At 40.3% G+C, this 21,819-nt stretch overlaps 1 protein-coding gene across 1 annotated transcript; it reads left to right on the top strand.

Moving 5' to 3' along the window:
* Window positions 1–410: 410 nt before the first annotated feature.
* Window positions 411–21,200, top strand: znf292b (zinc finger protein 292b; the record flags this gene model as incomplete). Its single annotated transcript, XM_083899084.1, has 8 exons — window positions 411–575; window positions 2,935–3,089; window positions 3,217–3,292; window positions 3,494–3,629; window positions 4,728–4,930; window positions 10,247–10,383; window positions 13,064–13,205; window positions 14,325–21,200. The coding sequence occupies 8 exons, from the start codon at window positions 411–413 to the stop codon at window positions 20,919–20,921; spliced, it is 7,611 nt and encodes a 2,536-aa protein (XP_083755210.1). The 3' UTR covers window positions 20,922–21,200.
* Between the last annotated feature and the right edge of the window lie 619 nt (window positions 21,201–21,819).

Below are 21,819 nucleotides of genomic sequence, written 5' to 3'. Positions count from 1 at the left end.
TGTGTGTGTGTGTGTGTGTGTGTGTGTGTGTGTGTGTGTGTTCGCCAGTCCATCGCTATATAGCCCTGCGAGATATATATATATTTATTTATTTATATTTTATATATATAGACTTTACAAAAACATGACACAAAACGTACATCCCAAACTACAGTATATCCTCTCAATCAATTCAGAATATTGACCTAATATTCTGTAATTCTGTCAGGTTCTTTTGTAATATGTTTTTTTAAATCAAACTCTATGGACTCTATTTTAATGTCGCTCAGTATATTATTGACAGACAAATTGATGTTTCTGTCGTGTTGTTGTTGATGGCTGACAAGTGACACAGTCCATGTCATTACGTACGCACTTTACGCTGTTACGTAGCGACGCTTTAGTGGTACGCGCTGGAGCTGGGTGTGAAGATGGCGGACGAGGAGGCCGAACAGGACCGTAGTCCTGGGAAAGATATCAGTAAAACGATTTGGGAACTCCGGCAACGTTTGCAGGATCTACAAGAAGTTGTAGTTAAAGAGAGCAGCAACTGCCGGGTCCAATCGTCCTCTGAGTATTGTCAAGGGTTTTGTAGGGTAAGTGTATCATCTCGTCTTTAGCTAACAGACTTGCAGAAGCTAACAATAACGCTTCGCCCTCGGTTCTGGAGAATCCAGTAACTGATCTTAAACCTAGTCGAACGATGCTTGGGTTGCTCGAGTGTTCGCATTTAAGATTTCTTCAATAAATATAAACGCACGTGCAAGTGGCTGCTGATATTAATGTTCGTAGAACAAGGTATAAAATGAAACTGGCCACTGATTTGGCTAGCGCAGCTACTTAGCTTTTAACACACGTTAGCATGTTAGCTGTGTTTGCAGGATGTAGGCAACGTAACGTTATTGTTTTATATTGTTAACATATGTATTCAGTTGTCGCACGTTTCTTTGTTTCGTAATATTGTCAACAAACGCATAGACAAGTGTACATGGGTGGTATTAATTCTCAATTATACGTCAGCTTGTCGTTCACCCAGCTTTACCAGTAGTTAGCCAAATGTTCGCTTATAGCTCAGTGTGTCTAGCTACGTGCGCGTTCTCGTGAGACTAATTTCGCAGATCGTATGTGATGGTAACGGAGCGAGCTGACGATACGCACCGTCTTGCTCTGTAAAATTCTCCCCAATTTCAAAAGTCACCAACAGTCTGATATTTTAAGTTGTCTCTTTCGTATAAGGATAGTTAAATTGAAAGGACACAACGTGAGGATTAGTGAATTTTCGCGCGGTGAATTTCGTGTGTACGTGCCGAATGGAACGCACGCTCCTGCAGAAGAGGTGTGCCGTATGCTCCCATATGCGCATTATAACAGAGCGTATTGGTGGGATGAATTATAAGGTGGAAAACTATATTTGTATGCCAGGACCATAACAATAGCCGTGTCTTGGGTTTGATTCTACAAGAACCCCTATGGAAAACTGGAACATCAATCTTCTTTAAGATGTGTTTTCATTCGGTTTCTTTGTTGATCTTGGAGCACAGCCTTCCGCGTTAGTCCAACGTCTCTCACGAGCATTTAGTTAGGAATATAATATGGATCCATATTGTCATTGTGGCATGTATCAAGTGTGATATAGCTGATAATTGAAAAAAACGAGGACGGATTAAAAATACAACACTTAAGAGTATTGCAGATAAGACAAAATTGTTAATTAATTGTGAACATAAATTGCATTCATTTTGTCTTTAAAACCCTCAACCCTGGGCTCTTTTCTCAGATGCCTATAATGACCATAATGTTTCTGTAATAATGTTGACACTGCATGCACATAACCAACACCTAACACTCACACTATAATTTAATATGCATTAGACCAAGACAAAAATACATTATATAGCACCAGATAGACTCAACAGTTCACAGTTAAGATCTGAAGGATGCCTGTGTGTGCTGCTTGAAATGTGTTTCTCTAAGTCAGACCAACACGTCGAATTTGACTAATACATTGAGATAAGGCAGATAATACAATACTTACTGCACATGTTGTGTCAGATCAGAGTTGAACTCCAGCTGGTCTGGGGCTTTGCACATGCACCACAGCTCCCATCCCTCAGCCCACACCTTGGACTAATTATGGACTAACTAATGGAACTAACTAAACTAGGGATGGGAATTACACAACATTTTGAGAGTCGTTTGTCGAGGTCCATTTGTCGATTTTAATTTTTTTTTTACAGCAGCAGCAACGCAGGGGTGGACACTATTCTACAGTGTACTACTTCGTTTTAGGCTCAAAAACATGGCTGTAATGTCCAATGTTGACCATCAAAGCAGTGATAATAAAAATGAGGGGCAAAAAAAGCGGAGCGGAGAGTTTTCTCTCTGCTGGCACAGGTGTGTCGCCAGACAGTTCAGGTTTTTGAACCTGCGCTTGTTGTGTCCACCAGAGTGCAGGATCTTGACTGGGTGAGATGCCGTCTTCATTCGTGTAGACAGCTTATTGTTGTGTCCCCTACCCCCATCCTAAACATTAGCGCAAGCTCCATAGTTACCTTACCGACCCACCCTCACCTATTCCATTCACAAAAACGGGCCGGTGACTCGTCCTCCTCAATGCGCGCACCATCATCTGAGAGCGCAGGGAGCCTGTACAGCAGGCTCACCTTTTCGTGCACAGCTTCCTTAACCTCGTTGGTCGTGAACTTTACGTGTTTGTGACACTTTGACTTTTTTAATGTTATTTTTTTGTCTAGGTGCACAAATGTCGATTGTTTTGTTTGACAAAAAAAGTCCCATACCTTAACTAAACAACCTACAGTTTCAGCCTTCAGGCTTTCTGAGACCTCCTTTGTCACATATATCATTCTCGGCTGTTGGTTTATTTCTGCAGGTTACATTAGATTAACCAAATAGCCTTTATTAAAAGTAAATGATGTTGATGTTCTCTCTCTGTAGACACTTCTGGAGTATGCAGGCCGTTGGAAGATAGAAGATGAACCTTTGCCATTGGTGGAAGTTTATATAGTGGCCTTGCTGAGTTATGCTCAGGCTTCTCCATTCCTCTCCCTGCAGTGTGAAAATGTTCCTCTTGTGATTGAGAGGCTGTCACTGTAAGTCCTTTTCATGAAATCTTGTTAAATTACAGCCTTTCTGTTAAATAGTGTATGTTATTACATCATATTTAAAGGGCAAACCCAAACCAATGTCCTGCTCATTTGATGTCCTGTTTTTCTGTAGGAGTTTTGTGGAGCTCTTGCTTTCATTGAAGGACATTCCAGAGGGCCTGTGGGACAGTTTTAAGTCATCTTTGCAGGTAAAGCTAAAGCCACAACACACACACACACACAGCCTTCCCAAAAAAAAATTTTGTTTTTAAGTTATTGTAAAGGTTCTCTGAAGCTTTCAAGTTAAAATGTCACATTTTAAGCTGTCAGTGGTAAACAGTGATGTTAACTACAAAATAATTGGCTCTAAATATTTGATTAAATATGTTCTTTTTTATGCCCGGGTATAGTTTGCTCACAGTAAGCTGCAGGAGAATGGACTCACTCAGCTGTCCCCGTTGTCTGCTCTGGGCCAGTATGATGGCGTTTGGACCAACAAGATCTTGCGAGGCCTTTTGTCCAATGAAAATATACAGCCTGAACTTGGTGAGTTACTCTCTGTACTGGTGTTTTCTTACTAAAAATGGAGAGGACATGGTATGGATGATTATTATAAGGGTCAATAGGGCCACAATTAATAATTGTTTTGGTAGTCAAGAAATCAGCGGACTATTTTTGTCATAATTATCTCTTAATTGGTATTTCAGACCTATAGTTCGATTGCTTTGGTCTGCATCAGTCAGAAAAATGTTGCAACGTAGCAAACAGACGTGGGTCCGATTTACTTTTTTTTAACATGCCTAAAACATACATACACATTACCTGTACCATAACACCTCTCGCTCGCTCACATGCTGTTGCTTCCCATTCTTTTCCCGGTCACTAGTGCATATGTGCTGTCAGTGCATCAAAGATTTGGGAAAAGTGAGATGTCTCACTCGCATAGCATTGCATTCAGTGGTAAACACACACGTTGACGTCACTAACGTCCTGTCAACTACTTGTCCGCTAGTTGTTGCAGCCCTACAGTAGTCTGGTCATGGAAATATTACAGATGTAATAAATGGTCACATTAACTGTAAAGGTTTGTCCTGAAGTACATCTGAGAATAAAATGTAAAGGGCTTTTCCTGTTTATTTTAAAGCTATACTTACCTTTCCTGCATGCCTCACAGCACTTAGTAAAAATTTGAACATGAACACCTCTGCCTCCCTCAAAGTCCCACCCTCCAGGGCGGAACGGCAGCAGCTATGCGCATGCAGATTCATTGGCAGCCTGGACACAGAGTGTGAAGGTTCTCCGCTCTACTCTGACTGTAGGCTGGGACTGTGGAGGTTACTGTGTTTGGGAGGTGATCCCGGCAACACATGCTGCTGGTTGATCACAGTAATTGTGATAAGTGCTTTCACGTAAGAGTCTCCAAATACCACAAAAAGTCGGGAGATTTAGCGACAGTCACCATGTTGGCGACACTGCTCTGTCAGAGATGCACGCGACTTGCAAGCTGTGACAGTGATCGGTGAGGTGCGCGACAGATGACAGACGAGTAGCTCAGCTAATTATTTTATTTGGCCCCAATTTTTTTTTTGGCTTTAATATAGGTGCTCATATATGTGCTCCATTAACATTGCCATTGGTTTTCAGTTGAGGAGTACCTGATGCAGGAGGGACTGGTACTGTCAGAGTTGAGAGTGAAGCAACTGATGAAAGAGAAGCAGCTGGAGAAGGCTGCACTGCTGGCAAAGACGTGCTCAGAGTGCTCTGTTTTCCAAGGGAAGGGGCCTTTCAAACAGCTCTATCTGGTCTGCCTCTGTTCTACTTCTGATCAGGATCATCTAATGGAAGAGGTAAGTGGAGCCTCGCAGTTCAGTAGTATTTTGGTATGTATTTGCCAGTCAATAGTCACATGCTATTAAAGAAAAAATTATGTGATCTCATCAAGTAGATAAGTGCATTATATTATTTGAACCAGATCAGGACTGGAAAACTTTTTTATGGTATAGTTGAAATTTCATTATGAGCCAAGCAGGTATGAGAAAGATACCATTGCTAAACTTTATTTAGTGCTGGGCGGTATGACCAAAATTATATATCACGGTATTTTTCAAAATTCTAACTATTTCACGGTATTTTTCATGCATAAGCAGGTGTTCACAGCATTTTCTACTGGTTGACACCAGAATTACTGCAGTAGATTCTGTAGTATTTTCTGTATACTGTAGAATAACTGCACACTATTACAGGTTCGCATGGCCCCAGAAAATGATGCTCTTTACAAAGAAGAGCTACTCATGATTCTAATGAAGTGAGGAATCAGAATGCAAAGACAATTGCAGTCAAAATACTGAACTTTTACTGTGTAAATCAACATATTTTATAACAATTCCCTGTGTTACCTGCTGATGTGGAGGGTGCCGACCTTAACTTCATGCATTCTTGATATTCTAAGACATGCTTACTAGGGCTGTTAAAATTGCTCAAAAATTATATTTGAATATTCCCTCTAAAAAAACACAGATATTCGCATTGTATTTGCATCATGCATCTGGGGGTTTTCAATCAGCCAGACTGTCAACAGGACAAACTAATACGACGACACATAACCAACTGTATGTAGTTTATTTAAGTTTATATTTCACAACATATATTATATATTTCATAACGCGCTCTCTCTCTCTCTCCCCGTGCCAACAAGGCTTCACGCTCTCAAATAAGGTCCAGACTCTTGTCCCAGTTGATTTGAAACAAATACACTGAACAAAAATATAAACGCACAAATTCAAATCAACTTTACAACGCTACACCGACACATACCCCCCTGTGCTAGCTGTGAAAATTGATGCCGTGACCCCTGATGACGTTGTAAGAAAAACTTGTAGTTAGAAAATATAAACTGGTATTCTGTGTGAACCGGTATACCGCCCAGCACTAACTTTACTTTTGTTATGCACATGGATGGAGTCCTGCTTTTGTTGACCCTCTTCACCAGCTGTGTTAAAGAAATGATAAATGTCAGAAGGTGACAGATTGAGTCAGATAGGCTCAAATTTGTCCTCTCATTCATGCCTCGCTAGGGCTTATGGACCAAAAGTCATATCTCGATATATTTTGGTTGAATAACGATATACGATATATATCTCAATATTTTTTCTGCAAAGTGAGAGCTATGAAATGTTCAGTCAAAGCCAAATATGAGTAGTTTTATTGAAAACTACTCATAATAATAATAAAATGAAAACATAAACACTGTATAACAACAGGAGTGCCTTTTATAAAATCAAAGCTCCATAAGGTGCACATTTAAATAAAAAAATATCTTAAATAAAAATAGCCTAATCTTTTTCTGAAATAAATATGTGTATATGAGAAAAGTACAATATCAAAATGTTTTAGTTTGACAACTATAAATGGCTTTGGAAAATCAAATTACAGATTTTCTTCTCTTATAAAAGAACAAAATATGACAAACCCTAGTAAAGGACAGCATTTATATATAGAGACAACAAGTGCTAATTTTAAGAAAAACATTTTTAAACATCAGCTTCAGATTACCTTTTCCTTTTTGTTAACTTATCTGAACAGTCTCAACCAGTTGCACAAGAAACAGAGCAGCAACTCAATAAACATTTCCCCCTCTTTTATTTTACTTTGATAAACAGTAGTGCTGTCACATGTGCTGCTTGACCACATATCGCTGGTCGACGCTAAATGGGTGACGTTAGCGAGCCGGTTTGCAAGACTGTCTGACGTCACATTTGCAGCAGTGCTTCTCGTGCACAATAGTTGCGACTGGGAAGCGCATATCTCGGGTCCATCGTTTTCATTAGCTTTTCATTAACGTGTCTTTGGCAATGTGAAAGGACACCGCTTTTGTTATTGCACACCACTTGTCTGGAGTTTTGTCGGGTTGTGGACGGCTTGCGCCTGTGGCTTCTGCAGCGCGCAGTTTCACACACTCTGCCTATTGCACTTTGTGCCACGTTTTTAAGTGGTGAAAAAGATTCGTATTAGGGATGCACCGCCATTTTAGGGGCCGATTTTTCAAGAAGTTTGACCTGCCGATACCGATTTTAGCCGATTCTGATTTCAATTTTTTAAACCACTTTTCAGCATACAGAAAGATATATTTTTGCATCTTTTCTCTTTAATAGAACATTTAAACATAGAAATACAATCAGTTCACGTTCAATATCCAACTAAAAATACAAAAATGAATCACTATAAAATAGAAGTATATATAAAAATACAAAACAATTGTCATGATACATTTGAACATGCTACCATGGAACATAATAACTTAAAGTGTGACTGCTTGAACAGATTACCACTATAAAATAGAACTAAATAATGCTGTGGAATATTCACACACATCTTAAAAGTGCAGTGTTATGGAACCATGTTGTTCACATCCAATATACAACTAAAAATACAAAAACGAATCACTACCTGTATGTGTAGTTTATTTAAGCTTAAACATATTTCACAACATAGGACCTACACACAACAATAAGTAAATTACCTCTCTCTCTCTCTCTCTCTCTCTCTCTCTCTCTCTCTCTCTTAAATTAATTAATCGGTGCATCCCTAATTCGTAATTATTGAGCCACTGCTTTTTCTTTAACTAACCCAGACACTCTCCTCCGCACGCTCTGCAGGCGTTGCTGCTTTTTCCATGTGAAGCGGAGTGTCTGTACCTGCCCCTCCCCTCTCTGTGCATGAAAGAGGGGCGGGGTGCGAGGAGCAGTGCAGAGAGCTCCTTGTCTGGAGCAAGGATCACAGCGCTAATTTGAACTATATCGATATACGCGATAGGGTCTAATTCCATATCGCATTTAAAAATATATCGATATATTGTAAATATCGATATATCGCCCAGCCCTATGCCTCGCATATAGATCTGTAAATGTTTGTGAAACATCACTTAACATGTTTGAGGTTAACCACCTTGTGTTTTTTAGGTGTAGTGTCCTTGATCTGTCAAAAGCTTTATATGACCAGGTTTTTCTCAACAAACCTGGAGTTTCTCTCTCTCTCCGCCCACTTTCAGTCACACACGATATTTGATTTCCTCATTCATTCAGTCAGCAGGCGACTTTTGGCGTAGCATAGTTCTGCCGTCTGTTCTTCCATCAACATTAGAAGTTATATTAGGTGGTGACTATTTTCACTAACATGGCATTTCCTTTTGACAGTGATCCCATGGATGAAGAATTAAAGGGACACTGTGTAGTATTTATGGGTTTATATAACCCAAAATCCACTTTTTTATACATATTATGTGCTCCTGCATTGTCTAGTCGCTGTATAATAGTTTTTGTTTCATTTTCGTAGTGTTTCAAAAAGTAATGTAAAATAACATGGTCGCGGGCCGCGGTTGCATAGCCACTGTTAGCAGCGAGACGCCATGTTTCTACCGGAGCCTGTAAGGCAGGGATTAAAACTAACTTTTTTCACCACCGTCCCGGAAACGTCACGTAAAACATTTTGAACCGTCCCGAATCATCCTAAATCGTCCCGAAAATCTTTTTTTACATTATGAGTTGTTACTTACTGATAATATAATAAAAACACAATACATTATGTTGATAATAAATAATATATTTATTTCCAGACTAGATTTGTTGTGTTGTAGATGACAACCAACACACTCAGTCACAGAACTGTGGCCTACCGGACCTTCTGCCACTACTCCCATTTAGTGACTGCATTGAGTGGGTTGTAGTCGTCATGAGAAGGGCAATGCATTGAGATTTGCATGAGGCTGTTTAGGGCTGTCAAAATTACTCAAAAATGACAAATATTCGAATATCTGTATTTGCGCATGATATCAATGACGCGCGCATCTGGTGTGCGGTGCATCTGGAGGCTTTAAATCAGCCAGACTGTCAGATGATGACAGCATGACGTCAATAACAGGACGAACTAATACAACCAGACGAAATTACTTGTATAGGTAGTTTATTTACACAACATAACATATTTCACAACATATTACCTACTCAAAAATAAGTAAATGAACTAATGACCAAGAGCGCAGATCTCTCTCGCTTGCTCTCTCTCTCTCTGCGCATACTGGTTTACATGGTTTCCCCCAGAAAACCTGCTAAGCCCGGTGTTACCTCTGGGGTCCACCGGCGGCCCACGGCGTTTTTGTAAAAAAAAATTTAAGCGCAGCCAAGTTTCGCTTTTGTGCAGAGACTTTCCAGCGTTTAACAGGTTCTGTTCCACAGTGAATTCACTGTGTTTCGACCACCAAATTATCTGTGCATCCCTAAATATAACATCTTTATTGACAAGAACGATGTAACTGTAACCCGATTAATCGATTTTTAGTCGAAATTTCTGGACTTTAGTCGACCAAGGGTTTCTTTGGTTGATTACAGCCCTACCACTGTCCCACTATACTGTGAGCAAAGAGGGCAAAGATGTAGACATGCTGTGCTTATAATGTTGGAATGGTGTCTGACTTCTAGTCCGGCTTGTCATTGGACACCAACTTAGCAACTTAGCTTTTTCCGATATATTTAGCGAGTATTCTGACCCCTCCAGCATTTCTTTTTCTAAAAAGCAACTACTGTCAAATTTTCCTCATGTTATTAGAGAGTTTTGGATACGTGATGTGAAAGTGTGTGTACTTATAAAGGTCTTTGCACACCAGGTATGACGAAAGTGTGAATAATTCAGATGTGAATTGTAGTATACCCTCCCATGCACACCAATTCAATGCGAAGAAACGGATACATTATGAGGACAATGGGGAAAAATGGCATGGCAGTCTGTCTATGACCAGAGCAGGTTGATTTACACACACCATCACACTGAAGCTTCATTACAACCCCCTCCACATGTTTTGTAATTGTTTTTTTCTGTTTTTCTTGTTAACTGAAAAAAGAGGGTTTTCGGGAAAAACAAAGAAAGTTTGAATGTGAGATGACCCACTTAAAAAATATGTTATTCCAATTTACAGCGTGAAGAAGAAGAATGAAGTAAAGTGAAGTTTGGCAACGTATTTTGTTGTCAATGTTCACTATAATTATTGCATCCCTACTTCTTACAGTTCCAACCTTGTCTTGTAGCATGTGTGTCCTCAGGATGTTTTGTATTTTTTCAAAGTATTGAAAGATGACTGAGACTTACTCCAGCCATGGTTTTAATTTGTACAGCTTTCAAAAGAGGACTGTCGTGATGCATTGGAGATGATTTGCAATCTGGAGTCTGATGGAGATGAGATGGCAGCTTTCAGTCTATGTTCAGCTTTCTTGAGCCGACAGCTTCTTCAAGGAGATAACTACTGTGCTTGGTAAGAAAACATAAGTCTCTTCATGTGCAAAGAGTTTCCTTACGTGCTAGATAGCAGTTAATCCCTCTGTTACATAGTGTAGTTCCAGGAACCATATTCAATTAACATGGTGTTTCTGCAGATTCCACCACGGTGAAAGATATAACTAGCCATGGCCACAAGAAGTTCCACTCGAGTCCACAGAAAGATCACTGTTTACACCATAAGTCATTCATTTGAAATATCAACACAAATTATTCTTTAAAAAATATAAATTCATGTCTTTATATAAAACTGTTCCTTCTGTACTGTCAGGATGGAAGTAGTGGCAGGGTTGTCCCCAGAAAACATGCTAAGGCCGGTGGTAGGACCTCTCAGCGGGCCCACTGTGTTTTTGTGAAAAAAAAAAATTAAACTATGACTTTTATGTGTTATTGTAAGACGTTTATTAACAATACTTTTACGCCAACTATAGAGACTTAGAAAAAGTCACACTCACAAATTAAATAAATAATATCTTTTTTTTCACTTAAGTTAAATACTCATTAAGCAATTGGCCAGTGAATCTTAAAACAAGCCATGCACCACCGGGCTTAGCATGTTTTCTGGGGGAAACCCTGGTGACACAACTGAAAGGAGATTCACATAGTGCTGCTGTAAAGACATACAAAGTTGAGTGGTTGAAATAATAACAACCTGAGGTGAAAACACAGTTGCTGTTGAAGACCCCAGTTCCTGCAATGATAATCACCTATAGAATAAGATTTGATGCACTAGGTAAGCCAAGAACTCAAAATAATTCCAAGTTAACAGAGGGTGTTTTGCTCACACAGTGCCTGAGTGAAAATCATCAGCCCAATTATAGAATGTCAAGTTTTAGTGACTGAACATCTTGAAGGGACAAAGCACCACTGCTGAATAAATTTATGGGCCACAAACAATTCAGAGGGATGATAAGTATTGATAAAGTCATATATATTTACAAACCTTCATTCCCTTTCAGAATTTTGTCAGTGCCCCCTCGGTGTTGGTTGATTTAACTTTTCTCTTACATGTTTGTGTCGCCATATGTTTTGAGTAGTTAATGAATTAGGTCATGGTCACTACACTGTGTGCACAATTATTAGGCAAGTGAGTATTTTGGCCATATCATAATTTTTATGCATATTTTCCAATTTCAAGCTGTATAAACTTGAGTGCTTATTGGATTTCAGCATACCAGGTGATGTGTATTTGTGTATTGAGGGAGGGTGTGGCCTAAAGAGATCAACACTCTATATCAAGCTGTCCATAATTATTAGGCAGCTTCTCTTCCTCAGGCAAAATGGGCCAAAAAAGAGATTTAACAGACTCTGAAAAGTCAAAAATTTTAAAAAGTATTTCAGAGGGATGCAGCACTCTTGAAATTGCTAAGATATTGGGGCGTGACCACAGAACCATCAAACGTTTTGTTGCAAATAGCCAACAGGGTCGTAAGAAATCGAGAGAAAAAGACGCAAATTAACTGCCAAAGATTTGATAAGAATCAAATGTGAAGCTACCAGAAACCCATTATCCTCCAGTGCTGCCATATTCCAGAACTGCAACCTACCCGGAGTGCCCAGAAGTACAAGGTGTTCAGTGCTTTGAGACATGGCCAAGGTAAGGAAGGCTGAAACCCAACCACGAACAAAACAAACAAGTTTGAAACGTCAAGACTGGGCCAAGAAATATCTGACAGATTTTTCAAAGGTTTTATTGACTGATGAAATGAGAGTGACTCTTGACAGACCAGATGGATGGGCCTGCGGCTGGATCAGTAATGGACACAGAGCTCCACTTCGACTCAGACGCCAGCAAGGTGGAGGTGGGGTACTGGTGTGGGCTGGTATTATTAAAGAGGAGCTAGTTGGACCTTTTTCGGGTTGAAGATGGCCTCAAAGTCAACTCCCAAACCTAATGCAAGTTTTTAGAAGACGCTTTCTTCAAGCAGTGGTACAGGAAAAAGTCTGCATCTTTCAAGAAGACCATGATTTTTATGCAGGACAATGCTCCATCGCATGCATCGAAGTACTCCATTGCATGGCTAGCCAGTAAAGGCCTTAAGGATGAAAAGATAATGACATGGCCCCCTTCCTCACCTGACCTACACCCTATTGAGAACCTGTGGGCCCCGCTTAAACTGGAGATTTACAGTGAAGGAAAACGGTACACCTCTCTGAACAGTGTCTGGGAGGCTGTGGTTGTTCCTGCACAAAAAGTTGATTGTCAACAGATCAAGAAACTGACAGACTCCATGAATGGAAGGCTTGTGACACTTATTGAAAAGAAGGGTGGCTATATTGGTCACTGATTTTTTTTTGTCAGAAATGTTTATTTGTAAATTTTGAGTTGCTTTATTATTCTCACTTTAACAGATGAAAATAAACAAGTGAGATGGGAAAATTTTTGTTTTTTAATTTAGTTGCACACTAATAGTTGCCTAATAATTGTGCACATGTATTCTCTTAAGAAAAACAAAATCTCACTTTTACTTTCTTAAATATTCAGGTTTAGGTTCATTTACATTTTGGATTAACCGAGAGCACTGTAGTTGTTCAATAATAAAATGAATCCTCTAAAATACAACTTGCCTAATAATTGTGCACACAGTGTATGTGTCTGAGTAGTTAGATTAATTAATAGCTCATAATCAGACAGTAATTTTCTTTCCTTCAACCAGGGAGCTCACACTGTTTTGGAGCAAGCTGTTGAGGCGATTGGAGCCATCAGAGCAGACCTTTCTTGACAGATGCCGTCAGATGTCCTTACTTTCCAAAACCATGTACCACATCCTGTTTCTCATCAAGGTCATCCAGTCAGAGGTAGGTAAACAGTCAGTAATCCTCGTATTATCCTACTGAAAAACACCAATTTTAACCATTAACCTTTCAGCTGTCATTTTTATACACTAGCCGAAGGAATCTCTGGGTATCTGAAAGGGCTTTATGCATCCTTTGGAAAGTATTGAGAGTAACTCGGTTATTGGCTTGTATGCTGCAGTGTACCTAATGAAAAGAGAGTTTCTACATGCTTCCTCCAGCTGTTGTGGATCCAGCCAGTAATGCCAGCCTGAAAAGATGCTAGATGCCATGCAGTAATTAGCCTTTTTTATGACGTCTGACTTCTATTTGCATTTTGCCTTGTGTTAGATGGTGCCTTGTGATTATATTATTTCAGCTATATTTTAATGTAAACGGATAAAATTTGAATAATGCCTCCATTATTTTTCCCAGAACAATGATTGTTGAAGATTAATAGTGAATTTGAGTTGCGGCGAAGAAAACTAGAGCTATCTTCACAGACACTATATTACTTAATATAGTTTCATATGTATTTATGAACAGTATGTAATACACCCAAACATACTGTGATTCCAGAGTTTTAAGTTTCTTTGTCCCCGAGTAGTTTCTTCTGTGTTAAACTAAACCGTTCTTCATTTAGTAGTTTATGACAGGACAATAAGTCCTGTCCTGTGGGCCTGGAACAGCTGCCTGTTGTCAGTTATTAGTAGTAATATTAGGTCTTCAGTGTTGATGTGGTCTTCAAGCTTGATTTGTAACAGCAGCAGGGAACAGTGTGTCTGTTGACAAAGTTGTGCACTGAAAGCAGTGAACAGGTTATCTTGGCACCCCAGAGATTTCAGTGAATTCACCATAGCTGTTGTAGTTCATGTTCTGTGTCCAAACAAAATACTCAAACGTATTTGTTTAGACCACGGGCGGACATATACACAGCAGATTTTTGTCTTGCTTTTTCTGAATCTATTTCATCATCTTTGAGACAATTGTGGTGCATCAAAGTTTTAGAATTATTTTCCTCCACCAATAAGTCTTTAAATATTAAATATAAAGTGCTATTTTAATTTTAAATAATAGCAGATGTTAGAATGTTGTTCCAAGTGTATTGCATCTTTGAATTATGTGGCTTCTTCTTTTTTATAGATTGACAGCATTGGAGTCCCGGTGTGCATTGAAATGTGCATTAGAGCTCTGCAAATGGAATCGGATGATGGAAACACCAAGGCCACTGTCTGTAAAACAATTTTATGTTTGCTTCCAACTGACCTAGAGGTGAAGCGAGCCTGTCAGCTCACCGTGTTCCTCCTGGAGCCTACAGTTGATTCATACTATGCTGTGGAGACTCTGTATAATGAACCAGATCAAAAACTGGAGGAGGAGAAGATGCCCATTCCCAACTCTCTACGATGTGAGCTCCTATTGGCTTTTAAAACCCAGTGGCCTTTTGACCCAGAGTTCTGGGACTGGAAAACACTGAAGCGTCATTGTCTTGGATTAATGGGTGAAGAGGCTTCAATAGTGTCATCCATTGACCTGCTGAATGATAATGAAAGTCCAGAAGAAGAGGGAGAGTTTTTCACTAAGGAGATGTTTAGCAATATCCCTGACCACATAGTCGGTGGCACTTATGAACTAAAAGCTGTAACAGACAAAAAGGAGAAGAACAGAGAAATGAAGAAACTGAGAGAACAAGGTTTCATATCTGCCAGATTCAGAAACTGGCAGGTGTATATGCAGTACTGTGTGCTGTGTGACAAGGAATTTCTTGGCCACAGGATTGTGCGCCATGCACAAACTCATCTGAACAGTGGAGTATACACCTGCCCTATATGTGCTCAAACCTTTAGCTCAAAAGATACATTAATTCCCCATGTAACATCACATGTTAAACAGTCTTGCAAGGAAAGGCTAACTGCAATGAACACGAGCAAGACATTGGCTCATCCCAAAATGGCTGCCCCTGTTTTTACAGATTTAAAGGCTAAGACGGAAAATGAACAATATAAAAATAGTGTTTCCTCAGGGCAAAGAGGGTTGCTTGATAATGTGCAGGTCAAGTTGGAGAGATGTAACACGGAGTGTAAAGAGGAAAATGTATGCCCTGTTGGAAAATGCAGAAGGAGCTTCAAATTTTTCAAAAATCTCATTGCACATGTTAAAGGCCATGGGGACAACGAGGAAGCAAAGACTTTCCTTGAAATGCAGAAGAAAAAGGTTGTTTGCCAGTATTGCCGCCGCCACTTTGTTAATGTCACTCATCTAAATGATCATTTACAGGTCCACTGTGGCACACGGCCTTATATTTGTATACAGTTGAACTGCAAGGCAAGTTTTTTGCGGACCACTGAACTCCTCCTACACAGGAAAACGCATTCTGTTTTTAAGGCTAGATGCATGTTTCCCAGTTGTGGCAAGATTTTCAGTGAAGCCTTCAAACTGTATGACCATGAGGCACATCATTATAAAACTTTCACTTGTAAAGTTGTGGACTGTGAAAAGGTGTTCCATTCACAACAACAGCTGGATTTACACCAGAAAGGTCATGACACTCAAAATGAAAGTCCAACTTCTGAACAAACTTCACAAAAAATTCAAATCGGCTCTTCACTTGAACAGATGGTTTCAAATCATACTCCCCAACTACAAGAGAGTGTCAAAGACAACCTAGATCATGGAAGACTGCCAGTGTTTAATGAAAGTTTGCTCAAATCTTCCCAACCACCTGTGGAAACCGCAGGACCCTACAGAGTACCACAGAAGCCACAAAATATGCCTCTCTCAGCCAGTGAGACACAGAATTTAAATAATTCTGTGATTCAACCTGTGAATGCACTTACCTCACCTGATGCTAATAGACACAGAGATGTTCTTGGTGGAAGTTCTTTTCATTATATGAGACCTCATCAACAGAATCATCCTTTACCCACATTTGAAGAGAATTTAGGTCATCTGTCAAGTAGCTGTAATACACATGTCTTACAAGACCAACCACAAATGTTCCCAATTAATAGGAATACGGGATCAATGAGTTACAGCTCTGAATGTAATTTACCATTGCCAGGACGGCAGCATCCAACGTGTAGCAGCAACCTGTTAACAGGACCACTGGAGCCAGGAGTGTCACGGCTACTTCCACCAACAGTAATCCATCAACCACATACTGGAAACCGACCAGAGAACTCTGTGATATCCTCAACTTCCACAGGTCCCCCTCCAGGACAAAGAGAGCGATTTCACTGCGCTTTTGAGATGTGCTCAAGGCACTACAGCTCCTATAAAAATGTGACCAAGCACATGAAAACCATTCACCCAGATTTCTATGAGCGATGGAAGGCTAGCCATACTAAGATAAAGGTAACCTACCTTTCAGCAGCTTGCGCATCACCTGCTGGTCATTTTGCATCAGTCACCTCACATCAGGATCGGCGTGGCAGTGACGTTACAGTTCAGAGGCAGAATGTAATTCAATCACCACCGTATACTAACATGGACACAAATTCAAATTATACTGCTCTGCATCCCCATACCTCATCTCTCCACAACCAAACCTCTTCACTTCTGATGGGAAATCCTATTGTTCCCTCTCAGTTTGGAAATGAAGGTTTAGGTAGTCGAAGCTGGAACCCGTTCCCTAAACACGAACAGATTCAAAATTGTGGATCTTCCCAAGTCTATCCATCTAAATTGCAAGTCATGCCTCAACTCGATTCTAGTAGTGCTAACCTGCCATTTAGTGTCCCACCAAGCTCTGTGATGGGTTCAATAATGAACAGAGCAGCTGAGTCCTTGCAATCGACACTTATGGAAAATGGACCCCATTCTGTTTTCCCCTCATGCATGGACAGCTCAAAGGAAGCGTCACCACATGTAGAAGACAGTCTTCCAACATATATGTCACAGATGCAAAGCAGTTTAGTCTCAGGTTCCAAGGGACCAATAAAGTTCAAATGCCACTCTTCAGACAGTGCAGGCCAAAAACTTGCAAACAACCAACCTCAAAATGTCATTAATCAAACTCAAAATGTAGCCAAGAAAAACAAAAGAACCAAATGGCCAGCCATAATTAAGGATGGAAAGTTTTTTTGTCGCAGGTGTTTCAGAGAATTTAGCAATCCCAAATCCCTTGGAGGCCATTTGTCCAAGGGTACGGCCTGCAAACCGCACGAAGTGTCGCAAATGAATGCAGATCTGCCAGCATCATTTCTTGCCTTGCTCAATTCAGAGCCAACTGTTGGCACATCAGAGCCACAGTTGTCTTATAACCCTGTCGCTGTGTGTCAGGAAAAGCCTTGTGAGTCGGTAACAAGATCTTCAGCAGCCACAAAAGACTATCCCACTACCAGTTATCCACAAGATAATTTACCAGCATATGGTAATAGGGAGTCAAATGGTGACATTCTTAAACAAATCATGACTGAATCCAATATGTCTGATCTTTTTGTGCACTCATCAGCTTCCCAGCTGTTGTTTCAAAATGCTTGTGCTCCCTATGGAGCCAGTGAGCGTTTACCCAGTAGCTCAGTGATACAGCACACAGAAACTGCCCAGCTGGAAAGGGGTCAGCGACAAGAAGGCAACTCGTACAGTGCAGCCCATTTCTCTCAGCAAACCACTGAAAGATGTACTGGAAGTGAATTCCCTGATCCACTTCTTTCTCAAATCCTCAGAGAAAGCCCTAACTCTGTTGCACCTAGTAGTGGTCACACAAACCACATGACTCCAGGAACAATTCACAGTCACTCTGTAACAAGTATTCTGACACCAGAAAGACGTTTAAACCCAGTAATGTGGGCTGAGTTAGCTGATGGTCAGCTTAGTCCAACAAAAGAAGGTATCAAACAGGATCAGACACAAAGACAGTTTGCTGATCAAGATATTAAAAGGAGATTGCGGGAACAAATTTTAGCAGGTGATTTTCATCGTAGAAACAGCTCATGGATTTCAGACAGCACTGACCCCAGTATCATTTCAAAGAATATGTCTTTTGGGCAAATGTTCAGCCCTTCCAACAATTCTGGACTTGATCAGTTGTCTTCAGATGTAAAGAGAGAATCAACTAATCAAGGACAAGTCATCCAAGAAAACTATGTAATCTTGCCAGGAACCCCTAACGAAATTAAACAACTACTGAACACACAAAGCTTTAGTTGTTTCAGGGAGCCCTCCACCCCCCAGCAGGAGGTGCAAAGCCCCACAACAGTCGTTGTAAATGATACAGATCCTGAACCTACTCCGCTGTCTGCCAGTCAGCAACTATGGATGGCAGATATTCAGAGTGCATTTGAAAGACTAAACTTGTTCAGAGAAATATCTCATCAGATGCCGCCTCCCATGAAGCACAATCCCAACTCTATGAACAACCAGACCGTACCCGCAAAGGTCCATTCTCGTAGCTCACATTCTTGTGCAGTTAAGCCGTTTAGTTGCGAGGACACGACCTGCACATTCAACTCAGTTTCAAGTGAATCGCTTTGGAAACACTTGTCCAAAATTCACAACTACACACTTGAAATGGTGAATGCAGTTAAAAAAAGGTATGGTCTTTATGCTCCCTTCAAATGTCAACGGTGCAGTAAACCATTCACCCGTAACTCAAACCTGCGCACCCACTACCAGTCAGCTCACAAGTTATCTGTTAAAGAAATTGCAGATCTGGATATCAAGCGCAGGGAGGCCAAAGCTGCTGCATCTGCTGATATTCAAACATGGCCAGTGAGTACAAATCAAGCTCCAGGCGCTCAAACCTCAATGGCTTCTGTTTCAGTACTGGCAGACACAGCACCACAGTGTTCACTACACAATAGTGTAAAATGTGGTAGCCCATCACAAGCTAATATGGATAAAACGCCACTGAAAAATCAAGATGACATTCGTTCCACTGTCATTCATCCCTTGCAAATCACCCCCATGAACAACCAAGCTCTAACTGTGCAGATTCAAGCCCCGACTTTCACAGTGCCTCCGTCTATTCATAAACACAGTGCTACAAATAAGCAGTCAAAGGTTCAGCCAAGCACAGACATTTGCAAGAAGACGAAGGAGAAAAAGTCCAACTCTGATGACGCCATGAGTCCCTTCAGACCATATCGATGTGTTCATCAAGGATGTGTGGCAGCCTTTACCATCCAGCATAATCTGATCCTCCATTACAGGGCTGTCCATCAGTCTGCTCTGTCAGCACTGGAGGTTAATGAAGAGCAGGACCAGGATGACGGACTGGATGACTCGATGGAACATGATGATGAGGAGGAGGAGGAGGAGGAGGAGCCAGAGGCAGAGAGCCCCTACATTTCTGAATTCAGATGCCAAGTAAAAGACTGCTGCAGAGTTTTCCAAGAGGTCCCCAGCCTAATGCAGCACTATCTTCAACTGCATGAATTCAGTATTGATAACGTTGTCAGTCTCTTATCGAGCATCAAACTTGGCAAGTTTACTTGTGGCCTCCAAGGGTGCGTGGCAGTCTTTACTACTTCGTGGAAGTACATTTGGCACATCAAAGAACAGCATAAAGATATAAAGCTGGCCAAACCTGAACAATTGAATGGCTCATTCACATGTGAAGTTGAAGGCTGTGACCGTTCTTATGCAACAAAGTCGAATCTACTCAGACACGTCATGAAAAAACATCAGGATCTTTCCTCAACTAAACTAAAAAACCAACAGATAAGAGAAGATGACATGAAACAGAACTCTAAATCCTTGCTTTATCAAATTACCAAGACAAGTAATGGAAAAGAAAACATTGAAAGCAACAAAAAGCTCTTACAGAGGAGAAGTGACACAAAAAGACTCAGCAGGTCAAAAACCAATCACTGGACAAAATATGGAAAACCCTCTTTGAAATCTAAAGTGGAGGCATCTGCAATGTGCACCAAGACATTTCCTCTACAGTATCCCTGTATGATCAAAGGATGCGAGTCGGTCATGAAATCAGAGCGAAGCGCATTAAAACATTACATGGGCCACGGGCTGTCAGAAAAGTACCTAGAACAGCAGCGGAGTCATTTCATTTTTTGCAAAAAGTTCCCCCGGCAAAAGTATCGGTCCAACAGGAGTGACGATTCCAAATCGGACAACACATCTGACCTGTCAGACAACGAGCTGGTGGCAGACACTGGCCTGGACGGAGGACAAAATGGAAGTTCAAAACCTGTCCTACGCAGAAGGACCACAGCTGATGTCCCTGCTACTTTGTTTGATAGCAAAGTGTCCAATGATGAAAGCTCTGATGGCTCTGTGGTGGTCAAACGCAAACGCGGACGTCCACGCAAACTCGTTGAAAAATTAGTCAAACGAAAGAAAGTTCCTCGCACCACCAAGAGTGACGTGGTGTCCAGCAAGGACGAGGAGTCGGGCTCTTCTTGTCCTGCAGTCTTTCAGGAGGAGACGTCTGAGCAGAGTGCTCCATTGGCCTCCTTCAAACCCATGGGATTTGAAATGTCTTTCTTACAGTTTCTGGAACAGTCAAATAAATCTGAGCAGACTTTCACCAGGAAGGTTGATGCACCAGAGTCCACAAGAAAAACATCCAGTGTAACCGCCAAAGACACTCGTGTTAGATTCAACAACCGGCAGAATTGGAAATCCCTTGCTAAGGTGAAGATAATAATAGATGCTAGGTTTTCAGGCGTTTCAGAGCTTATGTTAAAACAGCTGCAGGTCATGCAGCCCACAGTGGTGTTGGAAAAGAAAATGACTCCTTTTGTTCTGTTGTTTAAAGCAGACTCGAGACTAAAGTGAGTCAAATCTGCTGCAGACTGGTGATATTTTTTTTTTTTCACTCATTTAGAAATGAACCGTTAAGAATTATTCTACATCATTTGTACAATTTTGTCTTCTTTTATACGATAATGTGAATAGCATGTTTTTATTTATGGGCCACTGAGTTGAAAAGTGTACTAATATTTTGTTCTGTTTAATCACATCAGCCTTGGGTCTTTAAATTATCCCTGTGGGACTTTCAGACAAATGAAAGTTCATGATTGAGTGTACATTGTGATTTCAGGATGTTAATTATTATTGTGCAATGTGTATATAGATGGAAATAGCCCACTGCCACCAGCAGTCTTAATATTAAACTGATTTTTACCAGTTTTATTTGTTTTTCATCATTTGTCACTTTGTCCTTATTTACTCTCCTGCTTATTTAGAATTAATGTTATGGTTCTGTTGCTGCCAATGTGAATAGATGATTAGTACGAACTGTTATTAATTTTTCATTCATGTTTTGGGTGATGAGACAAAATAAGAGGTTTTCTGGAAACGACAGCCAATTCAACAAAACAAAAAGTGGTTAAAAAGGTTTACATCATGTGGTTTAAATGTAGTTAATGCTTCTTTATGAGCTTGCATTGAACCTATTGTCAAAACAATTTCCCCCCTGGGATGATTAAAGTATTTATATTCTATTCTAACATTTGAAAACAAGTATTAATTTGATCAATAACAAAATAATTTCTTCTTTTGAGAAGATTAATTTGAATCATCAGGCAGTTGTAGTTTATATTTATAATATGTTATATTTATATTAAACTGGGCCTTGTGCCATCTATACATGTACCTTGTTATTGTACATTCAACACTGCGCTGATCAAAGAATACATCGATTCATATATTTGTGATTTTATTTGAGATACGT

This window comes from Microchirus variegatus (genome assembly GCF_963457635.1).
Source record: "Microchirus variegatus genome assembly, chromosome: 12".
Classification (NCBI taxonomy): Eukaryota; Metazoa; Chordata; class Actinopteri; order Pleuronectiformes; family Soleidae; genus Microchirus; species Microchirus variegatus.
This window is presented reverse-complemented; position numbering and strand designations above follow the sequence as displayed.